General features: G+C 40.9%; 1 protein-coding gene across 4 annotated transcripts in view; it reads right to left on the reverse strand.

The window, feature by feature from the left end:
- The window catches only part of myo16 (myosin XVI), a 427,405-nt gene that overhangs the window by 178,220 nt on the left and 222,944 nt on the right, over nt 1–26,241 (reverse strand). For all 4 annotated transcript variants that reach the window (XM_080196876.1, XM_080196874.1, XM_080196875.1 and 1 more), the window contains 4 exons: nt 20,232–20,337; nt 8,422–8,539; nt 2,910–3,057; nt 1,912–2,023 (listed from right to left, as the gene is read on the reverse strand). In XM_080196876.1, the coding sequence (XP_080053002.1) occupies nt 1,912–2,023; nt 2,910–3,057; nt 8,422–8,539; nt 20,232–20,337 (484 nt within the window). The remainder of the gene's footprint in view (nt 1–1,911; nt 2,024–2,909; nt 3,058–8,421; nt 8,540–20,231; nt 20,338–26,241) is intronic.

Here is a 26,241-nt window from a genome sequence, read left to right on the forward strand (position 1 = left end):
AGATAAGTAGCAGCTACTTCTCATAGAGGGTTGTGAATCTATGGAACTCACTGCCCCAGAGTGCAGTGGATACAAATTCTATCAATGGATTCAAGAAAAAGATAGATAAATATTTCATTAAAAGCAGGATAAAGGGCTATGGGGAAAAGGCAGGGAAGTGGATATAGGATGAGATGGAGATCAGCCATGATCATTTAGAATGGCAGAATGGTCTTGAGGGGTTGAATTGCCTAATTTCACTGCTAATTTCTACATTCTTATGTAATTGATAAATTTAACACAGCGCTAATATTGAATGAACAGGAAGAGGAGCCATTGAGATAATTTTTGGCTATAATCTGATAGATAAGAATGGAGCATGGCAGGTGGAAACCTGCCCAAGCGGATTCAGGTGGAGAGAATAACGGTGTGAGAAAAGTCAAGATGGATTATTCAACTTGGTCAGGTCACATAAGAAATCATTTTTTATTTGATAAGAATGACATTGAAACGCTATTAGGAAGGAAACCTCATTAATTTAAGGGGTGATTTGATCAAAGTTTTCAAAATATTAAATGAAACAGAAAGGGAAGATATAAACTATTTTTGCTGGTTGGGAGTTGAGGATTAACAAGAACAAAATTAGAGCGAGACCTTAGGAATGGAACGAATGAATCAGGATGGACCAGCCTAGGCACCAGAAATGACAATGGCAAGCCCTCAATTATTGACTTTTGGGGGTTTTTGCCAAAATTGGAAAAGCTGCCCTACAGATTAATCAAGCAACAGCCCGACATAGTTATACCCACGGAATCATGCCTTATAGATAATACCCCAGACACCACTATCACCATCCCTGGGTTTGTCCTGTCCCACTAACAGGACAGGCACACCACAGTTGGTGGCACAGTAGTATACACTCAGGAGGGAGTTGCTGTGGAAGTCATCAACATTGACTCTGACCCCCATGAGTTCTCATGGCATGAAGATAAACATTACACCTCCTGCCTGCTGTCACCTACCATCCCCCCTCAGCTGATGAATCAGTATTGCTCTATGTTAAACACAACTTGAAGGAAGCATTGAGGGTGGCAAGGGCACAGAATGTACTGTGGAAGGGAGATTTCATTTACCATCACCAAGCATGACTCAGTGCACGACAAGAGGCCAAGCAGGCTGAGTGCTAAAGGACACAACTGCTAGAATAGGTCTGCACCATGTGGTGAAGAGAAACAACAAGAGGGAAAATACAAACAAAATACTGAAGATGCTGGAATTTGAAACTGAAACAGAAACAGAAAATGCAGTAGGTCTGACAGCATCTGTGGAGAAAGAATAGAACCAATGTTTTGAGTCTAGATGACCCTCCAGACTTGAAATGTTGACTCTATTCTCTCCCATAAATGCTGTCAGACCTGCTGAGATTTTTCAGCATTTTCTGTTTTTAAACAAGAGGAAAAAAGTTGGTTGACCTCATCCCATCAAGATCAAGATGTCACAGATGTTTCTGTCCTTGACAGTATTGTTACAAGTGACCACCTCATTGTCCTGATGGGAACAAAGTTCCATCTTCACACTCCCTACGGCACCATAAGACTGCATATAGCTCCTAATATTGGAATAAAACAACAATCTAATAAACTGTGGCTGCCATTTCCCAGATTCTGCTCCAATTATGTTCCCACAGCTGCAGAAAATTGCCCCCAGCAGAAAAGAAAGTTAAAATTAGTTTCAATCACAGTCAAAAATGGTAATCAGAGAGTGACCTTAAGCAGCATTTCTGGTGACTCGATTTGCCCATACCAACTGCACCTTGTTATGTTGAATTGACTGAGGAAGGTGGTTGGTGCAATAACAACTGTGTAGATTATCTTGTGTTTTCAGAACACTGGAAGGATGTAAAACAACAGTTCAAAACTTGGTTTATCTTACCAGAGTGTTAAAACCCAAGTGTCTTAAGGCTTGCTTTAGATCAAGAAATCTGTCTCTGTTTCGAACTGTCTCAGTTGCTGTCACCTCCTCCTGTGCATTCTGGATCATATACCTGTGCCGAACAGGGTAGTTAATTAATCCTCAAATAATTCATAAACAATTAGTGCTTTGCTGCTACCGACTAACTTGTGCTCACTATATAGTAGAACATGAGAATAATAACACTGAGGGAAAACTATATTTGATATATTTTCTGGTTTCCATGCTGAATTAGAATCTTCAGATCTGTAGAATGGATTGCAATCTCATTGAAGGACGTGCACAGTAAGAAGTCTCACAACACCAGGTTAAAGTCCAACGGGTTTATTTGGAATCACAAGCTTTCAGAGCGCTACTCCTTCCTCAGGTGAGTCTCTCTGCTTTCTTCACTTACCTGATGAAGGAGCAGTGCTCCAAAAGCTCATGATTTCAAATAAAGCTATTGAACTTTAACCTGGTGTTGTGAGACTTCTTACAGTGCCCACCCTAGTCCAATGCTGGCAACTCCACATCACTGAAAGATGTGGCATATAGAGAGGTACACTGCACGTGGTAATAATGTTCTCAATTTATTACAAAGCTGCTTCAAGTTTTATCTGATTTTCTGACCTGCAGCGCTCAATAGCCAGAGTTTGGGTTTGAAATTTAAACTTCTGGAGTGGAGTGTTTCCCCCAAATAGCTTCAGCCTGCTTTTGGAACCTGGCGATCTTTCTGCTTAGGCAATTTACGGGCAGTGTTAAAGTTATCTATCTAATCCATGCTCTGCTTTCCGTTTCAAATATACATATAAATCACAATTTTCAGTCATACTTCCCATTATCAGATGATATCCTTGTTATAATAAATACTGCATCCTCTGGCTCACCATGAACAACGATACTGCCATCTGCTGGTATATTTGATATAGATGGAACATGATCTCAGAACATGTTTAGAAAGAATATGCCACAGTACATACCTGTGTGCAGAAAGATTGTTGAGGTACAAAGCACACTTCTCCTCAGTTGACAGACCATCATTCATCAGGTAAAAAATATTAAAATTGCGCTGGTTAAGTGGTCGAGAGATAAGACGGGACTTTTCCAAACAGTAGGTATAAACTCTGGCTGGAGGAAGAATAATTTATTAAATAATCAGAGAACTGTCATGTCGTTCAACAAGGTTTGTCAACTCTAGATTCCAATTATTATTTAACTTGCAATAAATATGACAAACTTATCATTGCAATAACAACGTATTTATTTTATAACTTTATTTTACTTTAATGATATAAAATTGTCCATGAAGAGTTTTGTTCTTTATCATGTGTCCATGATTTCTCACCATACAACCCCTATAACTGCTGCTTCCTGCTGGGACAGTGAAGTTACCTCTTTCAGAGTTTACTTTGAAGTTTGACATAGTTTCATTAAACTAATTTATTTTGAACACAATGAGGAGATTATGCATTATGAATCTTGGAAGCGTACTACGACACATTTATATCAATGGGCAAGAGTTTACCATGAAGTGAAATAGTTTAATCTTCCTCACAATAATCACCAATGAAAACATTAAAGGTTCATAATGTTCAACCCAAGGACAACCTTGGCAAAGTCAGTTGTAGTCTTCAGTCTGCAACTGAAGATCAGGAGTTCAAACCCCAATCGAGGAATTAAGCAAATAGTGTAGGTTAAAATTGCACAATCATAGAGCTGTAATTGTCAAAGATGCTACCTTTTGGATGAAATATTAAAATGAAGCCTGTGACAATGATTAGAAGAAGGGTAGGTAATTTCTCCCATTGCCTTGAACATAATTATCCTTCAAGCAACACCATTAAAAATAAAGGGCAGGGCTTTTCTCCCTCTCTGCGGTGTGTTTTGCAGCATTGGCACGTGCTGCGCTGCTTGCTGGTGGCAGGACCTTATGACCTCACCATTGTCAATGGGGTTTCCCATTGAATGCATCTAGTGGCAGGGCGTACTGTTAGAAAAGCTATGAAATCCCACCAATGTAAATGCCAGCAAGATTATGGTGAGAGTTTCTCATCATTTGTTTCATTTCAATTTGTGGCACTCATATCAAATAGGTTGAGGGAGTTCCCTATTTGACAAGAGTGAATAAACATCTTGGATACCGTTTGCTTTTAGAAATCCTGATGACACGAAGAGATTCCATAAATAATACATAAGCTATTTTGCTTGTCATGAAAGTATAATTAAAATATCAAAGATTTTATGTTCAACAGTTTTAAAAACATACTTCTGTTTTCAAATCTTTACATTGAATTTAAAAGCCTTTTTCAAAACGGAAGTGTGAACAAAAAACATGGCACCTCCCAAATGTACTTATAGAGATGTCTACATTTAAAAAAAGTGCAAAGATCCCTTCAGGGATGGTCAATGATATCTAAAAGGTGCGAAAAAACCATTTTACTTCCGAAAAGACAGAAGACAGGAAGGGAATTCAAAGGACCTCAACATAACTTTTTTGCCGGGTACACAATCCTTCAGCAAAATTAACATACCAGCCGTGATAAGGTTTGGAATGGTCCGAGATTTATTTGAGAACAGACTTTTTTGTATGCAGAAACCCCAAGAAGAACACCAAGAAACAAAAAATTGAGGGGGTTCTTGACCAAGGGAGGACAAAGGTGTTAAAAAAACTGCAGTTCTACCAAGAGAACCTCATTAGTCTACAAGTGTGCTAACTGCTGATATATTGAAGAATAGAAAACCTCTTCTTTTGCTCAGAAACCTGCTGACAAAAAAGGGCGGCATGGACAAGTTGGACCAAAGGGCGCATTTCCATGCTGTAAATCTCTTTGACTCTATGACTGCTGAATCTGCCTAAATAGGTAAATCTCCAAATAGTCAACTACAGAAGCCATCTGCTAAACTGAACCTCAAATTTCAGAACTTTTCAACTTGGAAAAATACAAATTAAGTAATGGGCCCACAATTTTATCTCACAGAGTGATTTGAAATTTCATCTTTAAGTATCTTTCTATCCTTATTGCTTTTAAACATTGTATTTCTGTTTTAGTTAACACCTTTTTCACTCTTACCCATAACTTTTAGCAGCAGTTTCATAATAAAGTATTCTATACCTTGTTCAAGACCAAAGCTTGTCAAATGCATTATTTTTAAAATTTTTAAATCATAAATTAAAAGATGTCTACATATACACACACAAATCTTTAGCTCACATCTCATTTTAAGAAGAAGGCTTTTGTGTAGTCCTGTCACTTTTCTTTTGGTTACAGAAATATTCTAAAACTTTAATAAAACTCTCGGTCCTTTTGGATAGGTAAAGTACCCCTTTTGGAGAGGGAAGCACCCTTTGGGATTGTCAAAAATGAACATGATAATGAGCTTCTTTCTTTACGCACAAACTCAATAGAACTGTCAAGTTATCAAAGAGCTGTCCAGCTGTTAAGTTAATGCTAATGAGCTGTCTATTAATTCAGCCGTCAAACAAATGTTACAGAGTTGTCCTGCAGTCAAACTTGCCAAAGCTATCAAGAAAGTGTCAAAGCTGTCAAAGAACTAAAATGATACTAGATGAGTTGGTATGTAGGGGGTAAGGGCAAAGGGATGGTAGGTGGGGGCATAAGTTGGCACTAAGTTGGCACAAGGATCATAAGAGATGGGTGAGGTATGGGTTGTCAGGTTGGCATGGATGGAGCATAGGCATGTGGTGTGTGAAGTGGTGAGATATCGAGGGATTTTTAAAATGATTACTTCTTATTTATTTAAACTCAGTGCCTTGCACCAAGCCTGCCTCTGCACCCAGCAGCCTCAGCATTCGTTCTGTGGTTTCCTGACCTGACTCTTGTTTCAGTCCACAATGCCTCCTCAAAGCCCACAACTGAATATCTGACTGGGGGTGAGCACTTTTAAATGTTGGGCTCACCAAGCCGAAAAATCTCGCAATTCAGCAAACCAGACCTGGGGACAAAAATCTGGGGCTTACATTTCTTGCTGTGCCATAAGTGGACTTAATTCCCTGTTATATAGATGCATCACAAACTCTGGCACAATGTGTGGTTTGCTAACACTGCACTTTCCTCCAAGGCCATTCAGGAACTAGGTGAGCAGTTTCTATGTGTGAATGGAGTCAGAAAGTTGTGTATACCTATTAAAAATCTTTGGTGATGACTCAGTGAGTGTATTCACGAACATCAGACATGCACAGACGAGAATGTCTCAGTTCTGGCCCCTCTTCTGCTCTGATTTGATCATTCTTAATTACAGGCACAGAGATTGTCCTCAGTGACCCTGATTCAGAGAGGGGATGCTGGATGAGGCTTCCCAGACCTGACCAGAACTGAAAATAGGTTCCTTTTGTAGAATTTCCAAGATGATTGGGTAGGTGAACAAATAGTGAGAAATATTTATACTTTAAGAGTGGGGAAAACCCAGGAAGCCCATTTATTTTAATTGATGTCCTGGCAAAGCATCACTGAATGCCTGGAGGTGTTGGAAGTGAATTTGGCACCAACTGCTCCAGTGATGTGAGGAACAAGTTGAAAAGATGGGGAGAGATGGGAGAGAGGTTTTTTTATATTTGATTTATTATTGTCACATATATTGGTATAGAAGATTGCTGAATGCTAGGAAACAGCAAGTAATGGTCAAGGCACATATTTTGGGCTGGAGGAAGGTTTGTAGTGGTGTTCCCCAGCATTTTGTATAGGGATCAGTGATTTTTCTGAAATATACTAATGACCTAGACCTTGACAGTTTCAAAGTTTGCAGATGACTCAAAACTTGGAAGTACTGTAAACTGTGAAGAGGACAATGTATTACTTCAAAGTGATATGGAATGGGTAGATGAAGTTCAATGTGGAGAAGTGTGAGGTGATGCATTTGGTAGGAAGAACATGGAGGGACAATACAAAATAAGGGTAAAATTTTGAAAGGGGTGCAGGAGCAGAAGATATGGGTGTATGTATGCATGGATCATTGAAGGTGGCAGGACAGGTGGAGAGAGCAGTTAATAAAGCATATAGTATTCTGGGCTTTATTAATAGGGTCAGAGACTACAAGAGCAAGGCAGTTATGCTGAACTTATACAAGACTCTAGTTAGACCTCAGTTGAAGTACTGTGTGCAGTTATGGGTACCACACCATAGGAAGGGTGTAAATACAGAGTGCCGAAAAGGTTTACAAGAATAGTCCCAGGAATGAGAAACTTCAGTTATGAGGCTGGATTGCAGAACTGGGGACTGTTCTCCTTTGAGAGAAGAAGGCTAAGAGGAGATTTGATAGGAGATGTTCAAAATCATGAAGGGGCTAGACAGAAGATAGAACATAGAACATTACAGCGCAGAACAGGCCCTTCGGCCCACGATGTTGCGCCGACCAGTTAAAAAGCAATGACCCTATAACCTAAACCAAACCCTTTCCATCCATAAACCTATCCACGGATCTCTTAAATGCCCCCAAACTAGGCGCATTTACAACAGCAGCAGGCAGGGCATTCCAATCCCTCACCACCCTCTGGGTAAAGAACCTACCCCTGACATCCGTCCTATAACTACCCCCCCTTAATTTAAAGCTATGCCCCCTCGTGCGAGCTTTCTCCATCCGAGGAAAAAGGCTATCACTGTCCACCCTATCCAAACCTCTAATCATCTTATATGTTTCAATAAGGTCCCCTCTTAGCCGCCTTCTTTCTAACGAAAAGATAGATGGAGAAACTGTTCCTGCTCGTAAAAGGATCAAGAACAAGACGGCACAGATTTAGAGTGATTTGCAAAAGAAGTAAATGCAATTTAAGAAAAAACATTTTCAAACAGTGAATGGTTTGAGTCTGAAATGTACTGGCTGGAAGTATGATGGAGATAGTTTCAATTGAGGCATTCAAGAGAGATTATTTGATAGAAACAATGTGCACAATTGCAGAAAAAAAGCAAGGGACTGGCACTAAGTCACGATATTCATTCTCAGAGCCATTGCAGACACAATGGGCCAAAGAACCTCCTTCTGTGCTGTAACAAGTCTGTGATTCTGAGATTTGTTGATTAAGTTCTACCCATGGTGCTTGCATTTCATTTTGGCTACCCTGTATTTAAAAGATAATTTGTAAAAGGCTTATTTGAAAAAAGATGGAAACTTCAAATTTGGCTAGATGATAATTCTCTGTTACAGATGTTTTCAGGAACAGAGCTGCACCTGCAAAACCAGAATGTAGTCCGATAATGTTTTTATAAAGTCTCATTCTCTAATGAAGCTATATCATTGGGTTCCACATCACTAAGGCTGGATTCAGGTCATAAAACCCAACAGATTTTGAATGATCACTGCTTGCTGATGTTAATCTGAACCAGATACTTCAAAACCATTTCAACTTAGAAGTTATGAATGGTCAGAAAATAGCGTTGAACATTTTCTTAAATTTGTGATTTGCAATTCTGGGAGATTTGCACCAGGAGTGCAATTTTGTGAAAGCCCGAAAGTAAGTGATTTCACAAAAAGCCTTACCTCCAGTTAAAGTCCTGTTGTTTTCACTGAACTGCAACCCCAAGTACTTGATATATCGACTGGAAGTTTCGTTCAGTGTTGTTTTGGCATGACCAAAAGATTCCAGTACACAGCTGACCTAGAAAGAAAATATTCATCAAAACATAAAACAGCACCAGAACAGCCGTGTAAACTTTACAATCAATGAGGCTGACATGGAAATTTCTTTCAAAATGTGTGAATGAATTGATTCTTCCCCACTATATATCTATATATTGTATCATTGTAATTCTTCAATTTCAGTACACCAAAATATGTAAGTGTTAAAAACATCATTCGACCTGAACTGAATTGTTTTAGGACTGGATAATATTTATCCAGTTTTATATTCAATGATTTAACTGATAGCCCATCAAAATTAAGAGGATTATTTTCAGTCAGAGCTTTAATTTCCCAGGTGCATTTTATTTCAGGAGAAACAAAGCTCAAATTAATCCTGGATTCTGTGGTTTCAGTTGGACACGTTAATTGGGAGAGAGCAAAATATATTCTTCTCTTGAAGTAAGACGCATCATGCTATTTTGGGAATAAAAGCATTGGCCGTACCTTCCAAGTTCTAGAGTAGTGTATCAGGAGGTTAGTGAATTGGTAAGACATCCCAAAAGATACACCCAGGAACTGCTGCTGGAAGTTCTGGCAATCATACAGGAAGTTCAAACTTCCTTTGGGAAATTGCCCTGCACTAGTACCACCCTAAACTGTGATTTCAATCGCAAACTTTGGATAGTTCTGACTGTTACAGCAATAGTTTTGCAAAATTTAAAATCACTTGTAGCATCCGAGTAATGACAGCACTGGCCCACCCTGACTCCATGCGGGATTCCACCCACCACCTGACTACTTCAAGTATCACCCTCCCCACCAACTAGACCCTTAGTCTCCCACACCCCAATCCAAAGGCCGAACCCAATCTGAACCACACTGCCCCCTATCCCAGGCCCAACTGACCTGGCACATTCCCACTCACTGTAACACCCCTACCACTCATCCCTGGGCCCCACCAAAACCATTACCCCCTCAGGGCCAAGACCCAACCTGAGGCTCACTGCTGCTCAAAAGCTCGACCTGACAACCCACTTGGGTCAAATAGACCTAACCCCTGGCACTCACTTCCCCCAAAACCCCCACAACACCCACCCACCCCTCTGCAAATCGTGATCCAACCATACCCATGCCCCTCCCATCAGGCCTGACCTGATCTTCATCCTCCCGATCCCCATTAACCAGACACCGCACCCACCCCCACCCCCTGCAACCTTAATTATTTAATGAAATATGGTATCACTGGCAAGGTCTGCATTTATAAGACTATAATACCACTCAGGCCACTCGGCCCATCGAATCTACTCAGCTATTCAATCATGGCTGATATTTTTCTCATCCCATTCTCCTGCCTTCTCCCCCTAACCCCTGATCCCCTTATTAATCAAGGATCTATCTATCTCTGTGTTGAAGACACTCAATGACCTGGCCTCCACAGTCTTCTGCAACAAAGAGTTCCACTGATTCACCATTCTAGCTAAAAAAATTCCTCCTTATCTATTTCAAAGGATCGTCCCTTTAGCCTGAGGTTGTTCTCTCTGGTTCTAATTTTTCCTATTAGTGGGAACGTCCTCTCCACGTCTACTCATTCCTGGCCTCACAGTATTCTGTAAGTTTCAATAAGATTCCCCCTCAGCCTTCTAGACTCCAATGAGTTCAGACCATACTAATTCAACATGTTCTTCATTCCACAGATCATTCTTGTGAACCTCCTCTGGACTGCTTCTGAGGCTAGCATATTCTTCCTTAGCTATGGGGCCCAAAACTGCTCACAATACTCCAAATGGGGTCTGACCAGAGCCTTTTACAGCCTCAGAAGTACATCCCTGCTCTTGTATTCTAGCCCTCAACATGAATGCTAATATTGCATTTGCCTTCCTAACTGCTGACTGAACCTTAACGTTTACCTGAAGAGGATCTTGCTTGAACAAGAACTCCCAAGTCCCTTTGTGTTTCTGATTTCTTAAGCTTTTCCTCATTTAGAAAATAGTCTATACCTCCATTTCTTCTTTTAAAGTGTAAATTTGTTGCCCATCTCTGAATGTCCTTGAACTGAAGGGATTGCTAGGGCATTTCGGAGGGCAGTTAAAAGTCAATCTCATTGCTGTGGTCAGGAATCACTTGTAGGCAGATCAGCCAAGGAAGGCAGATTTCCTTCGCTAAAGGACATTAGAGAACCAGGTAAGTTTTTACAACAAATATATTAGTTTCCTGATAATCCTTGCTGAGACTAGTTTTATATTCCAGAATTTTATTAGTTGAATTTAAATTCCACCTGTTGCCATGTTGGGATTGGAACCCTTATCCACAGGACTATAGCCCCGTAGTTTTGGATTCCCCCATCAGAAGAAGTAATTTTTCTTTATCTACCTATTGGAGGTAGTATGGTGACACAGTGGACAGCACTGTTGCTTCACAGAGCCAGGGACCTGGGTTTGATTCCTGGCTCGGGTCACTGTCCGTGTGGAGCCTGCACGTTCTTCCCATGTCTGTGTAGATTTCCTCCGGGTGCTCCGGTTTCCTACCACAGTCTGAAAGTCATGCTTGTTAGGTGCATTGGTCATGCTAAATTCCTCCTCAGTGTACCCAAACAGGTGTCGGAATGTGGCGACTAGTGAATTTTCACAGTAACTTCATTGCAATGTTAATGTAAGCCTACCTATGACTCTAACAAATAAATTTTGACAACCTTGCACATTTTTTACATTTTAATCACATCTACATTCAAAGGAATACAATACAAGTTTTTGCAAAGTCTCTGTATAATTTAACCCTTTTAGCCCCAAATCAATCTGTTATATTATCCAAAAGGCTAACATCACCTATCTGTGATGCAGAATCCAGAATTGAATTCAGTGCTCCAGACAGAGTCTGACTCATTCTACACCCACTGAACAGTGAACTATCTGAATCCTCTCCATTACAATTTTAACTCTGACGTTAATCCTGATATAGCAATGAGAGGAAGGAATGGGAAGGAGCAAGAAAGGGTGGGGGGGGGAGTGGGAGATAAGAGGCCCAATGATGATACAGCTTATTAAATAATAAAGTGCAATAGACAATCCAGGGTAAAGACCATATAAAATTAAAACTCATTGGGCGATTATCTATGCTAGTGCTTGTTTCACCAAAAAGCCTCACAGGTGCCAACGTCTTGTAGGCATGGAAGCATGCTTCCATTGTAAAAGACTGCGACACTGGGAAAATAAGCAGATCAAAACCCTATAAATATACAAAGGATCATCAGCGAACCGTCTCACAAAAGCCAACAATGAAATAGAAGAATCACACCATGACGAAGAACAACAATCTCCCGAGGCAAGATTAATGATCCCAGATATATCTTCCGAAATGCTGTCATATGCGTTGTGGGTACATCACTAATTTTAAACTAGACACAGGAGCAAGTGTGACAGTCTTGTCCAATTGAGAATCGTGGCTAGACAACCTCTGGCTGTGGAACAGGCACACTTTTAAATGGCCCACAAGAGATCAGACTCCCAGCTAAAGGCATACATCTAGAACTGCTCCAATACAGGAACAAGCAGGTACTGGAAACACTATGTGTGACTCACGATCTGTAATTTTCTCTTCTGAGTCTGTGTTGTACTTACAACAAGTTGGAGATCCACAAACCATCCAACAACACCAATGATCTTAACAGGGCCTTCACTGCAGAACTTTGACACTCTTTTCTAAGGCAGATAATCCAACTCCTTTCCAAAGGGATGAAGTAAATTTCATCAGCATGAACAGGAAATAAATCAGCAGGATCAACAAGTACCTGAGTGCGATGATTCTTCATCACATTGCAAATCATCAAAGATCAAAGTCAAAAACTAGGTGGTAGGACTTGCTGACATAATATCACATTCATTTGTCAATATTACTTCTTAGTAAGTGCATTCATACCTAACCATTCACCAGAACTAATGGCCCAAGATGCAAACAAGCAAATGTTTCAGCGCTAAAAATAAAAACTGAATCAGATGAAGTCTACCTCTTTTACGTTAGAGGGGTTATGGCAATGGGGCGATCGCAAGACATTAGTCAAATGCCTTCCTCACCACAGGAGACCAGAATCTAGGAATCCCTAAAACCTTAGCAACCAGGGGCTACACAAAGCCATGATAAACACAAAAAATGACAAATCAAGTTGTTAAAAAGAACCAACATCAATTCAATGAACAGAAATAGAGATCACAGTTAATGTAAAGGAAGGGATAAACACATGACTTTCAACCATGAAAGATAATCAATTAATTGGGAACAGCACAACAGTAAGGAGAGGAAGAAAAGGAACAAGTGTTGAACTTCCAACAAACAAAACACCAAATACAGCACTTCTATTGAAAAACAGCCAAGTCAGAAATAAGAAATTTAAGTTCAGAATATCAATCCTCCAAACCTCAACAGAACACGATCAGTGAGGGTCATGAAACCTTCAGACCATTTAAACCTGTGAAGTCAGAGACTTGGAAGAAGAAGGGGTAACATGTTAAGTAATATTTATATTTGGTTAAAGACTTGGAGGTAGGTGTAATATTTGGGTACATGCAAACATATGAATACAGATCAGGAGTGGGCAATTTGGCCCCTTGAGCCTGCTCTGCCATTCATCAAAACCATGGCTGATCTGATTGAAACTTTAACTCCATATTCCTGCCCAACTACAATAACCTTTTACTCTCCCCCACCCACAAAAAAATCAAAGATTCTGTTCCCACTGCCATTTTAGGAAGAGAGCTCCAAAGACTCATAGCACTATGAGAGAAAATATTTCTCATCTCTACCTTAAAAAAGCAACTCCTTATTTTCAGGGTGTTCAGGATTAGAAGGATTAATATGAGATTGGGGAAACAGCCCATGTTGATGTAAAGGGAGACAGGGAGTTACGTGGTAGTAGTAGTGTGACAGTAGTCTGAATGGAGAAAGTTCATGACTTGGATTGAAGAATCTTATTGCCTTGTATTTCTGCACATAGTTCTGCAGTAAATAACTACTTTTCAGACTCTATGCTTTGAACCTCCTTCTCAGACAACCACAATAACATACAACAAGTATTAGAATAGGTACATAAATGCTAAACCATCAAGTATCCTTAGGTTCAAAACTTGGGATGTAGTGAAATCTCCAGCACGTAGTATTGTAAATGCTCTGTGTGTTTGTGTGATTAGTTATCAATTACAGTTATCCTTGTGCGCATGTAATTGATAATTATAATAATGATTACTATATTTTTAACTCTTATTTTACCTAGTAAGTGCCTTTTAATCCTATTATCTTGCACAATATGTTATACATTTACAATTAAGAACATCCATACACTAACAGACCTAGAAGCAAGGATGTCAGAGGAGAAATGTGGTCCAAGGTAGTGAATGAAAAGGCTAACAGATAACCCAGTGTGATGTTGTATGTTGAATATCTTTAACAGCTTTGACATTTTAAACATGATGGGGTAGCACCATGGCACAGTGGTTAGTGCTGCTGCCTCATAGTGCCTGGGAGTGGGTTCAATTCTGGCCTTGGGTATCTGTCTGTGTGGGTTTCCTCTGGGTGCTCCAGTTTCTTCCCACAGTGTAGGTTAAATGGATTAGCCATGGCAAATGTGCCATCTCCACTTCTACCCAGTAATCAATCAAACTGGATGTTAGGCGAGACAACTTAGCAGTGAATAGGGTGCCAAGGCAGAAATAGTAGTCATAGAAAAAAATAAAATCTGTGGTGTGGGAGTTAATTGTTGGGGTCAAGACAATGGCCAGGATTCTCCAACCTCCCTTTAGCACGTTTTCTGGTCCTACCAAGATCGATGGTCATTTGTATTGTCTGCTCGGAATTCGCTGTGGATGGTCACCTTCGGTGGGATCAGATGATCACATTGGTGGGAATCCTTCCCAATATCTTTAGTCTTCCTAACAGTCCAAGTGTGTATGTTGAAAAAGCTGCTGCATGCGCCATGAAACAAAGTGGAAGTGTATAGCTCAGTGTCATCTGTTCACATTCTGAATTAGATTATCAAGGAGAAGATAGCTGAGGAAGCACTAAGGATGTACGTTATTTCAAAACAATTAACCACGTGTAAAATGTGTTGGAATATTTCTGACGCATAAAAAAAAGATGCTGCTTAAATCTAAGCTGTTTCATTACCCATTATAATCAAACTATAGTGTAATGCAGCTTGTGTTCCAGGAGATGGCACTAAGTGAAAGAGAGACGTACATGCAGAAATATAACAGTATCCAATGCGAATGGGTTTGTACTGACACAGATAAAAACTGGAGTGGTATTACATTTCAACCAGAGACAGACACAAATGGAAACTCCAGGTTCTAGGAAAGGGTTATTAAAAAGAGGATTGATCGGTCTTTGATTTCTGCTGGGTGTGTCCCACTTCATAGAATCCCTTCAGTACAGAAGTTTATAAAGTTCATTTACTTATTAGACACAAGTAAGGCTTATATTAATGCTGCAATGAAGTTACTGTGAAATTCCTCAAGTCGCCACACTCTGGCACCTGTTCGGGTCAATGCATCTAACCAGCACGTCTTTCACACAGTGGGAGGAAACCGGAGCACCTGGAGGAAACCCCACACAGACACAAGGAAGACTTGCAAACTCTACATGGACAGTGACCCAAGCCAGGAATCAAACCCAGGTTCCTGGCGCTATAAGGCAGCAGTGCTAATCACTGTGCCACCCTGGCTTAACGGGTGGAATTTAATGTTTGTGTGATGTGTCCACTAGCTGAAAGCCAGTGGTTATCTTGTTGTTGCCCTGTCTGGGAGCTCCAATGCAGTTAAATCTCAGTCAGTTAACTGTCAATTGTTTCAGTTTCCAGTGCCTTCAGGATGAGAATCCCGTCCCCAGGATCTGCAGGTTAATCTAAAGGCTGACAACATTTCAGACTCAGCAGCACCACTGAGAGTGATGGCCACTGCTGGGACTGCAGTATGTCTTAGAGGAAGAGCAACTGTGGTGTCCATTGGAGAGGTAACTGGTGAGGCTCTGCTGGGACTTGGACTAATAAATTCAGATAAAATGAGTTTAAATCCAGCAATTACAGTTTGAAAATTTGAACTTAATTAAAATAAGAACCTGGAAATAAAGAAAGATTGTGTCAATAAGAATGCCCAGGATGCTGTTAGTTTGTAGTAAGAACTCAACTGTTTCGTGAATGACCTTCAGAGGAAAAGAAAACTGACCTCCTTACCTGGTCTGATCTACGTGTGATTCCAGACCCACTGCCTTAGCTCCCCTTTGGTGTAGCTTAACAAGCCATACAGTTGCATTACTACAAAGAATACTATCTGGGTTATAACGATTCCAGAAGACGTCCCACCATCACCATCTGAAGGAAACTAGGGATAGGCAATAGAAAATGGCACTGCCAGTGCTGCCCACGACTTGTGAATGAATAAATGATAAAATCACCAGAAACACAGAGAATAGCCTGTTTTTTTTTCAATCCTATTATCAGTACAGCAGTATCACCCTTGTTAAAAGTTTCCCTTTTCTGTTGAGAAGTTATAGCTGAAATATCTGTGGCAAGATATAATAAGATTTACTTTTTTTCAGATTTTAAACAATTCTTCCTCTTGTAGTTGGATTTTGTAGCCTGCTTTCAATTTGTATTTACAATCTAAAGAATATTTATATTTTTATATCTCTTGGTTTAAAGGATAAATCTGTTTGTAAAACATCCAGTGGGTTTGCTGGAAATTATTTTGGGCTCCAACTTGTGATAACCACAGGACTAACATCACAGCAAATAATTTTTGTTACATTGGATAAATAATTCAAGTTGATGTTTTGATTTGAAATGTTGCTTCCTTCTTTCTATGATCTTCCCAATCACCCTAACAGACCTGTTTTATGCATTAACATTTTGGAGACCAATGTGCTCACCCAGAATTGATAGCAGTAGCCTGATTTTTGTCTCCACCTCAGGAATTGAGTTCATAGAATCCCTAGAGTGCAGAAAGAGGCCATTCGACCCATTGAGTCTGCACCAACCAGAATCCCTCCCAGCCCCATTCCCCATAGCCCCACATATTTACCCTGCTAGGCCCCTTGACACTAATTGGCAATTTAGCATGGGCAATTCAACCTAACCTGGACATCTTTGGGCTGTGGAAGGAAACCGGGACATCCAGTGGAAACCCATGCAGACATGGGAGAATGTGCAAACTCCACACAGACAGTGGCCCAAGCCAGGAAGTGAACCTGAGTCCCTGGTGCTGAGAGGCAGCAGTGCTAATCACTGTGCTGTCATACTGCTCAGTTGGGTCTTTTTCTGATACCCAAAACATGATCTTGTCTCTGAGCCCATCTGCCGCTGAATTTCAGTTTGGAAGAGGTGTGGGTGGAATTATTCCACAGTCTGTAATTTCTGATTGGGCCTGTGTTAGGCCTGGAGGATGTAGGGTGCAGAAGCAGTGCTTCCAGTGCTGGGCCCACTTAAAGAGAAGTTAATGGCATCTTTCAGAATGGTATCCCTGGACACAACCCTGGGAGAACCAGAAGAAGAACTCTACTGTTGCACTCTAAGTACTGTTGATGTAAGTTGTTGTATGTTGATTGTGACTGGTTAAGGAACAGTTGCAGGGACATAGATATCTGAACGATAACTGTTTACTGTATGAACATAACTATTTCCAGATATACAGGACTACAGGTCCTGACAGGACAGTCACGTGTTTGTCTCTTGCATTATCCTGTGAGGGATACTAAACACCTTAATGCTACCTAAATGATGGCTAAAACATAATTGCTCTGTGAGAGCTGGTCCATAAACTGCATTCCCTTTGTGCGACTAAGAACCAGTGCTGTGTCCACTGCTCTACACCAATGTTGCCTTACCTCTGAGCATCATGCTGTATCAGTCTTTTATTGCTCATCCCTGAAAATCACTGACTTTTTAGAAAAATTATGCACCATATTTCTGCAAAATTACCACAGCAGCTGCAACCCTCACTCATTACTCAGATCTTCTCACACCCACAAGAGCCTAGTGTGATGTATTCCCTTTCAGACAAGACAGCAGACATCATTCCTATGCTAACTCCCTGAAGCACCAAAAACCAAGCCACAAATGCTCCCCAGAGACTTTAGGCTCTAGTTTTACTAGTGACGTGGGGCAGGGATTGGCGCCCGTCACTAGTCATGTAATACTCGTCACCAAGCCTGTATTAGACAAACCCTTTAGAGTCATAGAGACTTACAGCATGGAAACAAGCCCTTTGGCCCAACTTGTCCACGCCGCCCTTTTTTTTAAAACCCCTAAGCTAATCCCAATTGCCCACATTTGGCCCACATCCCTCTGTACCCATGAAACTATCTAAATGCTTTTCAAAAGACAAAATTATATACGCCTCTACTACTACCTCTGGCAGCTTGTTCCAGATACTCATCACCCTCTGTGTGAAAAAATTGCCCCTCTGGACACTTTTGTATCGCTCCCTTCTCATCTTAAACTCATGCCCTCTAGTTTTAGACACCCCTACCACTGGGAAAAGATATTGACTATCTACCTTGTCTATGCCCCTCATTATTTTATAGACCTCTATAAGGTCTCCCTACAGCCTCCTACGCTCCAGAGAAAAAAGTCCCAGTCTATTCAGCCTCTCCTTATAACTGAATCCATCAAGTCCCGGTAGCATCCTAGTAAATCTTTTCTGCACGCTTTCCAGTTTAATAATATCCTTTTATAATAGAGTGACCAGAATTGCACACAGTATTCCAAATGTGGCCTTATTAACGTTGTGCACAGCTTCAACAAGATGTCCCAATTCCTGTATTCAATGTTCTGACCGATGAAACCAAGCATGCTGAATGCCTTCTTCACCACTCTGTCCACCTGTGACTCCACTTTCAAGGAGCTATGAACATGTACCCCTAGATCTCTTGTTCTGTAACTCTCCCCAATGCCCTACCATTAACTGAGTAAGTCCTGCCCTGGTTCGATATACCAAAATGCATCATTTTGCATTTGTCTAAATTAAACTCCATCTACCATTCGTCAACCCACTGGTCCAACTGTTCAAGATCCCGTTGCAATTAGATATAACTTTCTTCACTGTCCACTATGCCACCAATCTTGATGTCATCTGCAAACTTACTAACCATGCCCCCTATATTCTCATCCAAATCATTAATATAAATGACAAATAACAGTGGGCCCAGCACTGATCCCTGAGGCACACCGCTGGTCACAAGCCTCCAGTTTGAAAAATCAGCTTTCTGCAACCACCTTCTGTCAAGGAGCCAATTCTGTATCAATTTAGATACCTCACCCTGGATCCCATAAGATTTAACTTTTTGCAACAACTTACCATGCAGTACCTTGTCAAAGGCCTTGCCAAAGTCCATGTAGACAACATCAACTGCACTGCCCTCATCTATCTTCTTGGATCCCCCTTCAAAAAACTCAATTAAAATTTGTGAGACATGATTTTCCACTCACAAAGCCATGCTGACTGTTCCTAGTCAGTCCTTGCATCTCTAGATGCTTGTAGATCCTGTCTCTCAACATACTTTTCAACAATTTACCCACTGCAGATGTGAGGCTCACCGGCCTGTAGTTCCCAATCTTTTCCCTGCAGCCCTTTTTAAACAAAGGCACAACATTTGCCACTCTTCAATCTTCAGGCGCCTTACCCATGACTATCGATGATTCAAATATCTCGGCTAGGGGACCCACAAGGCTAGCCTCCCACAACATCCTGGGATATACCTCATCAGGTCCCACAGATTTATCTACCTTAATGCGCTTTAAGACTTCCAGCACCTCCTTCTCTGTAATATGCACACTCCTCAAGACATTACTATTTATTTCCTCAAGTTCCCTAATATCCATGCTTTTCTCAACAATAAATACTGATGAGAAATATTCATTCAGTATCTCACCCATCTCTTGTGGATCCGCAGATAGATGGCTCATGTCTTTGGATTACCGGTCCAATGACACAACCACAATGCCATCTTCCCAATTTGATCATGACTAGCATTTTTGAAGTGGTCTGAATGAAGGGTGGACTATGCTCACTTAACTAGTATTAGTGAGTAGACCATCTGAAGAGATCTAAAGGTAAGTTTATGTTTTTTCTTGTGGGGCCTGGAAGAAGCAAGTTCCATAAAATCAGCTAGGACCCTGTCACCCTGGCTCACCCTCCCATGCCGCTACAGATCTATCAAGGCATCATCCTTGCAAGTTTTCCCTGCACCCTCTGCAGTGCCTCTTTATCCTTTTCTTAATACAGTGACCAGAACTGCGCACAGTACTCTAAATATGGTCTAAACAATGTTCAATACATGCTTAGTATAACTTCCCTACTTTTCAGTTCTGTCCCTCTAGTATTCAGGGCAGAGAAGTAGAAGGTTAAAAATGTATGAACACTGTCGCTTCCTGTGCAGCACTTGACAACAATAAGTTGCTTGTGGGGAATAATTTACAAAATGAACGTTATTCAGGTTACTCAAAGGTTGGGTATCAAGAACACTACAAAGTTTGCAAAGTGAACACAATGTATTGTTGAATCTCGATTCCTATCAAGTGATGCAATGCGCTGGGGACAGAACAAACAATTTCAGAACAATTGAGAAGTCTGGATATTTTGACTTTAGTTTCGTTAAGTTGCAAGCAGCGCAATACCATTAGCTTAACCCGATTATTGCAATGGATTTCAAGAGCTTTTTTGCCATGTGACTGATTATTCTTTGCTACTTACATGGTTAATCTTTGCTTCAAGCATGCTCTCAGTGGTCACAGCTCTGCATGCCAGGTGTTTTACAATGTGTTTACAGGCCTCTGTCTTTCCTGATCCAGTTTCGCCACTGCAAAAGACAATAAAAGCCTAATCCTTCTTAAAGCTCATCAAATGCTCCACAGGAAAGGAAACAGATTTAACAGAGCATCAGCTTCCAATGAAACAAAGCTTAATACAAATGATACAATTTAATTTCATGTTCAGTAAGTCATGATTGCACCATGGAGTTTAATTCCTTCAGTGACACAGATGTCTCCTTCAGAATCCCGACCACATTAATGCAAACTGGTTCAAAATACATGAATCAAAACTTGAATTTCACTACTCGGTTTCACTCATTTTAAAACAGCAACATCAGCGAAAACCTTTGAAAGCAAGTAGTGATGGTTGAGTGAAAATAATTGCTTCCTTATTGTATTTCTCCTTATCTCCAAAAGGCACTTAACTCTTGTTAACTGGGGAGCATAAAGTGGGGATAGAGAGAACTATGAATAAAGAGAAGCAGGTACTAAGGAAGCTAGTGCAGGTGGGAAGTCGCCAGTAACTTTTCCTGAAGCTTCAATTAACAGACTTTGAACACAGAGAAGAAAAGTACAGCACAGGAACAGGCCCTTCAGCCCTCCAAGCCTGTGCTAATCATGATGCCCTAACTAAATGAAAAAAAACTTCTATTCTTACTCAGTCCGTATCACTCTATTCGTTCCCTATTCATGTACCCATCCAGATGCCTTGTAAATGTTGCTAATGTACCTGCTTCCACCGCCTCCTCTGGCAGTGTGTTCCAGGCACTCACCACCCTCTGCATGAAAAACTTCTCCAACACACTTTCCTTAAACTTTTCCCTCTCACCTTGTAATTGACTCTTCTATCCTGGGAAAAAGCCTGACTATCCACCATGTCTATGCCTCTCATTGAAGGCCTTGTTTCCCCTCAGCCTCTGTCTTTCCAGTGAAAACAATCCTAGTTTATTCAACCTCTCCTCATAGTCAACACCTTCGAGACCAGGCAACATCCTGGTGAACCTTCTTTGCACTCTCCAAACTTTCACATCTTTCTGGTAGTGTGGTGACCAGAATTGCACGAATACCCCAAATTTGGCCTAACCACGGTTTTAAATAGCTGCAACATGATTTGCCAACTCTTGTACTCAATTCCCCGGCTGATGAAGGCAAGCATGCAACATGCCTTCTTAATCATCTTGGTCAAATTTGTAGCCACTTTTTGAGCACTGCATGCCCAGTTCCCTTTGTATGTTAATGTTCCAAAGAGTTTTGCCATTTACAGTATAATTCACACCTAAATTTGGCTCTCTAATTTGCATCACCATGCATTTGTCCACATTAAACTCCATCTGCCATTTCTGTGCCCAAATCTCCAATTCATCTATATCCTGTTGCAACCTCTGGCAATCCCCAGCACTATCAGCAAATCCACCAATCTTTGTGTCATTCAAAACTTAGTAATCAGACCATCCACATTTTCATCCAGATCATTTATATATACTGCAAACAACTGACGTCCCAGCACTGATCCCTGCAGAACACCACTAGCTACAGATCTCCATTCTGAAAAACACCCTTCCACCGCTACTCTATTCTATGACCAAGCCAGCTCTGTATCCATCTTGCCAACCCACCCCGAATCCCATATGATTTTAATTTTTGTTTGCCATATGAGACCTGGTTAAATGTTTTACTAAAGTCCATATAAACTACATTCCTTTGTCAATTATCTTTGTCACGTCCTCAAACACGCAAGAGGTGTACTTCCCCGTACAAAAACCACGCTGTCTGTCACTAACTAGTTCATTTTCTACCAAATGTGCATATATCCTGTCCCTCACTATCTTCTCCAAAAGCTTCCCCACCACTGACGTCAGGCTCATGGACCTATAATTTACTGAATTATCCCTGCTTCCTTTCTTAAACAAGGGAACAATACTGGTTATTCTCCATTCCTCTGTAACCTCACCTGTGGTCAAAGAGGATGTGAAGATATCTTTTAAGGTCCCAGCTATTTTTCCCCTTGCTTCCCGCAATATCATGGAATAGATCCCATGCAGTCCCAGGGACATGTCTACCTTTTTTGCAAGTTAGGATACCCAACACTTACTCCTTCGATATATCAACATTCTCTCGAGCGTTCACACATCTAGCCTTGACCTCAACATCCATCATGTTCTTCTCCTTGATGAATACTGATATAAATATTCATTAAGGATCTTACCCACTTCCTGTTGCTCCACACATAACTTCCCTCCATTGTCCTTGAGTGGCCCTACTCCTTTGCTTGCTACCCTCTTGCTCCTAATACATCCATAAAAGCCTTGGGATTCTTCTTGATCCTGTTTGTGTAAGACATTTCCCAGTCCCTTTTAGCCCTCCTAATTCCACATTTAAGCTGCATCCGACATTCACTACTCCCCAAGGGCTTTGTCAGTTTTTAGATGCCCAGACCTATCATATGTTTCCTTTTTCCTTTTGACTAAGCTTACAGTTTCCCTTAGATTCATAGAGATTTACCAAAGAGAAATAGGCCCTATGGCCCAACTTGTTCATGTCGCCCAGTTTTTAGCATGAAGCTAGTCCCAATTGCCCACGTCCCTTGATACCCATCTTACCCATGTAAGCTCGAAATGTTTTTTAAAAGACAAAATTGTACCTGCTTCTACTACCTCTGGCAGTTCATTCCAGATACACACCAGCCTCTGTGTGAAAAAAATGCCCCTCTGGACACTTTTATGCCTCTCTGTTTCCACCTTAAACCTATGCCCTCTAGTTTTAGATTCCCTTATCTTCGGGAAAAAATGTTGACTATCTGCATGATCTATGCCCCTCTATAAAATCACACCTAAGCCTCCTACACTCCAGGAAAAAAAGTCCCAGTCTATCCAATCTCTCCTTACAACTCAAACCACAATTCCCAAAGGCATCTTAGTAAACCTTTCACTCTTTCTAATTTAATAATATCCTTTCTATAATAGGGTGACCAGAACTGTACACAATATTCCAAGTATGGCCTTAACAATGTCTGGTACAACTTCAACAATTCATCTTGACTCCTATATTCAATGTTTTTACCAATGAAACCAAGGATGCCAAATGCTTTCTTCACCTGTGACTCCGCTTTCAAGGAGTTATGAACTTGTAGCCCTCAAGCTCTTTGTTCTATAACTCTCTCCAATGCCCTACCATTAACTGAGTAAATCCTGCCCTGGTTCGATTTACCAAAACGCATCATCTTGCATTTGTCTAAATTAAACTCCATCTGCCATTCATTGGCCCACTTGCCCAATTCATCAAGATCTTGTTGCAATCCTAGATAACTTTCTTCACTGTCCACTATGCCACCAATCTTGGTGTCATTTGCAAACTTACTAACCATACCTCATAAATTTTCATCCAAATCATCAATATAAATAACAAATAACAGTAGATCCAGCATTGATCCCTGAGACAAACTGCTGATCACAGGCCTCCAATTTGAAAAACAACCTCTATAACCATCCTTCTTCTGTCATCAAGCCAATTTTGTATCCAATTATCTACCTCACCCTGGATCCCATGAGATTTAACCTTATGCAACAACCTACCATGCAGTACCTTGTCAAACGCCTTGCTAAAGCCTATGTAGACAACATTGACTGCATTGCCCTCATCTACCTTCTTCGTTATTCTTTCAAAAAATTCAATCAAATTCATGAGACAAAGCCATGCTGACTGTCCATAATCGGTCCTGGTCTTTCTAAACGCCTGCAGATCCTGTCTCTCTGAATACCTTCTACAGACGTTCGGGTGTAGTTCCCAGGCTTTTCCCTGCAAAGGTGCAACATTTGTTACTCTCCAATCTTCGGGCACCTCACCTGTAGCTGCCGATGATTCAAACATCTCTGCTAGGGGACCCGCAATTTCCTCCCTAGCCTCCCACAATGTACTGGAGTACACTTCATCAGGTCCCAGGGATTTATCTATCTTGATGTGCTTTAAGATTTGCAGCATCTCCTTCTCTATAATATGTACATTCCTCATGACATCACTATTTATTTCCCCAAGTTCCCTAACATCCATGCTTTCTCAACAGTAAGTACTGATGAGAAATACTCATTGGGCAAACCCTCGGGTATATCTCCTCTCACTACTGCCGTGATGTTCTCCTTAATCAAAAACACAAGTCCCCCTCCTCTTTTACCTCCTGTTCTACCTTTCCTATAGCATCTGTACCCTGGAACATTGAGCTGCCAGTCCTGACCCTCCCTCAACCAAGTTTCAGTAATATAATCAATATAACCAAGTTTCAGTAATATAATATAATCTCCCAGTCCCTTGTACTCATCCATGCCGAGTTCATCCGCCTTGCCCATCTGGCCTCTTCTATTGAAATAAACGCAGTTTAATCCAGACTTCCCTTGCTCTTTGCCCTGCTCTTGTCTGACCTGTCTAGTATGAGGATTACTGATACGGCCTTTACTATTTAACGTGCTCTATTTGTTATTCTCTTGTATCCCTAGTCATTCATGGTTCCTGAATCCTGCCATTTTTCCAGAGACAGGCCTTTAAGACCCTCCCACACATCAGATGTGTGTTTGCCCTGAAATTGCTACTCCCAATCCACATTCCCCAGCTCCTGTTTAATTTGCATGTAATTGGCCCTCGCTCAATTAAGTGCCCTCCACCTAAGGGCCATTCCTTGTCCTTATCCGTGACTACCCGGTTTAGAACTTTAAAACTGTAAACTAGTTAAAAAGTCTAGGTTAACAGAAACCGCCTGACACTACAGCAAGGAACGGCTGCTAAATTGGATACAGAGGGAAGGGAATGCTGTTTTTGTATCTTATTTCAGTTTCAAGTCGTTGGTCAGTGTTCAAGATGTTAATTAGGTGAGCAGGTAGGTGATTGCTTTTATCCATCTAAACAAGGGCAAAAATTTAAACTAGTACTGGGGAGATAATAAGTATGGCATTGAATTTATAACTTAAATCAGTTAAACTACCAGGTACAAATACAGGTAACAATTGAGTGATATTTCTAAACTTGAAATCTAATTAATTATATAAAACATAATAATGATGGAAGGGTTGGTGATGGGTCGGAGCTGTAGCATGTGGAAGTTGCTGGACACTAGTGCAATGCATGCAATCGACAGGGACTCCAGTAACTGGATCCATTCCCTCCTACTCTATGTTCCTTCTCAGCCTAGAGGAAATATCCTCAACCTGGATATCAGATAGAAAACACAGCCTTCGAGGCACGCGCTCTCAGTGGCAGAGAAGAGTGTATCTATATTTTCACCAGTTGTCTGCAGTTCAAGGCAGGTTGGGTCTGAATTGATGAACTGGGGTCTTGAGCTTTCTTGAATACTGTTACGCATTGAGGAGGAAAGAGTTTTCTGGATACATTGTCCCAGGAGACAGTCAAAACCCTGAGGCTCAACACTCCTGATCTGGTCCACAGTAAGGGACAAAAGGGAATGATTGCAAATGATGATGACCCAGAAAGTATCAGCAGAGGAAACTCACCCCTTTCCAATGTCCAATTGGTTTGAGATATTTGCTGCTTGTGTGGACGAGAGCAGTGACTGTGGGCTAGATGAGCAAACTAACTATGGCGCTGTGGATTGGGACCTATTCAAGTGGCAGGAGTAAAAGTGAACATAAAATACAGTAGTTAGGGGTGGATACTGCCTTAAAAGAGGCCAACAGATGCCTGATATTATATTATTTGAGTGACTATATTCTGTAATGATTTATTTCATTATTCCTGAATGAGTCTTGTCATTGGAACATCATTCTATTGGAGAATTTACTCAGCTTGTTAATTGTCTTAATAAGGTTGTCACCAGTTTTAAAAAAAATAAAGACCTGTTAATTGTTCATGATAGAGAGTGGCAGATCCTGCCGTAATTTACCAAATCCAGCAGCTTCCTACCATCTCACACACACTTATTTAAGATTATGAGCAAGGTAGATCCCTTT

The sequence above is a fragment of the Carcharhinus amblyrhynchos genome, chromosome 10 (assembly GCF_965287045.1).
Source record: "Carcharhinus amblyrhynchos chromosome 10, sCarAmb.v2.hapA, whole genome shotgun sequence".
NCBI lineage: Eukaryota > Metazoa > Chordata > Chondrichthyes > Carcharhiniformes > Carcharhinidae > Carcharhinus > Carcharhinus amblyrhynchos.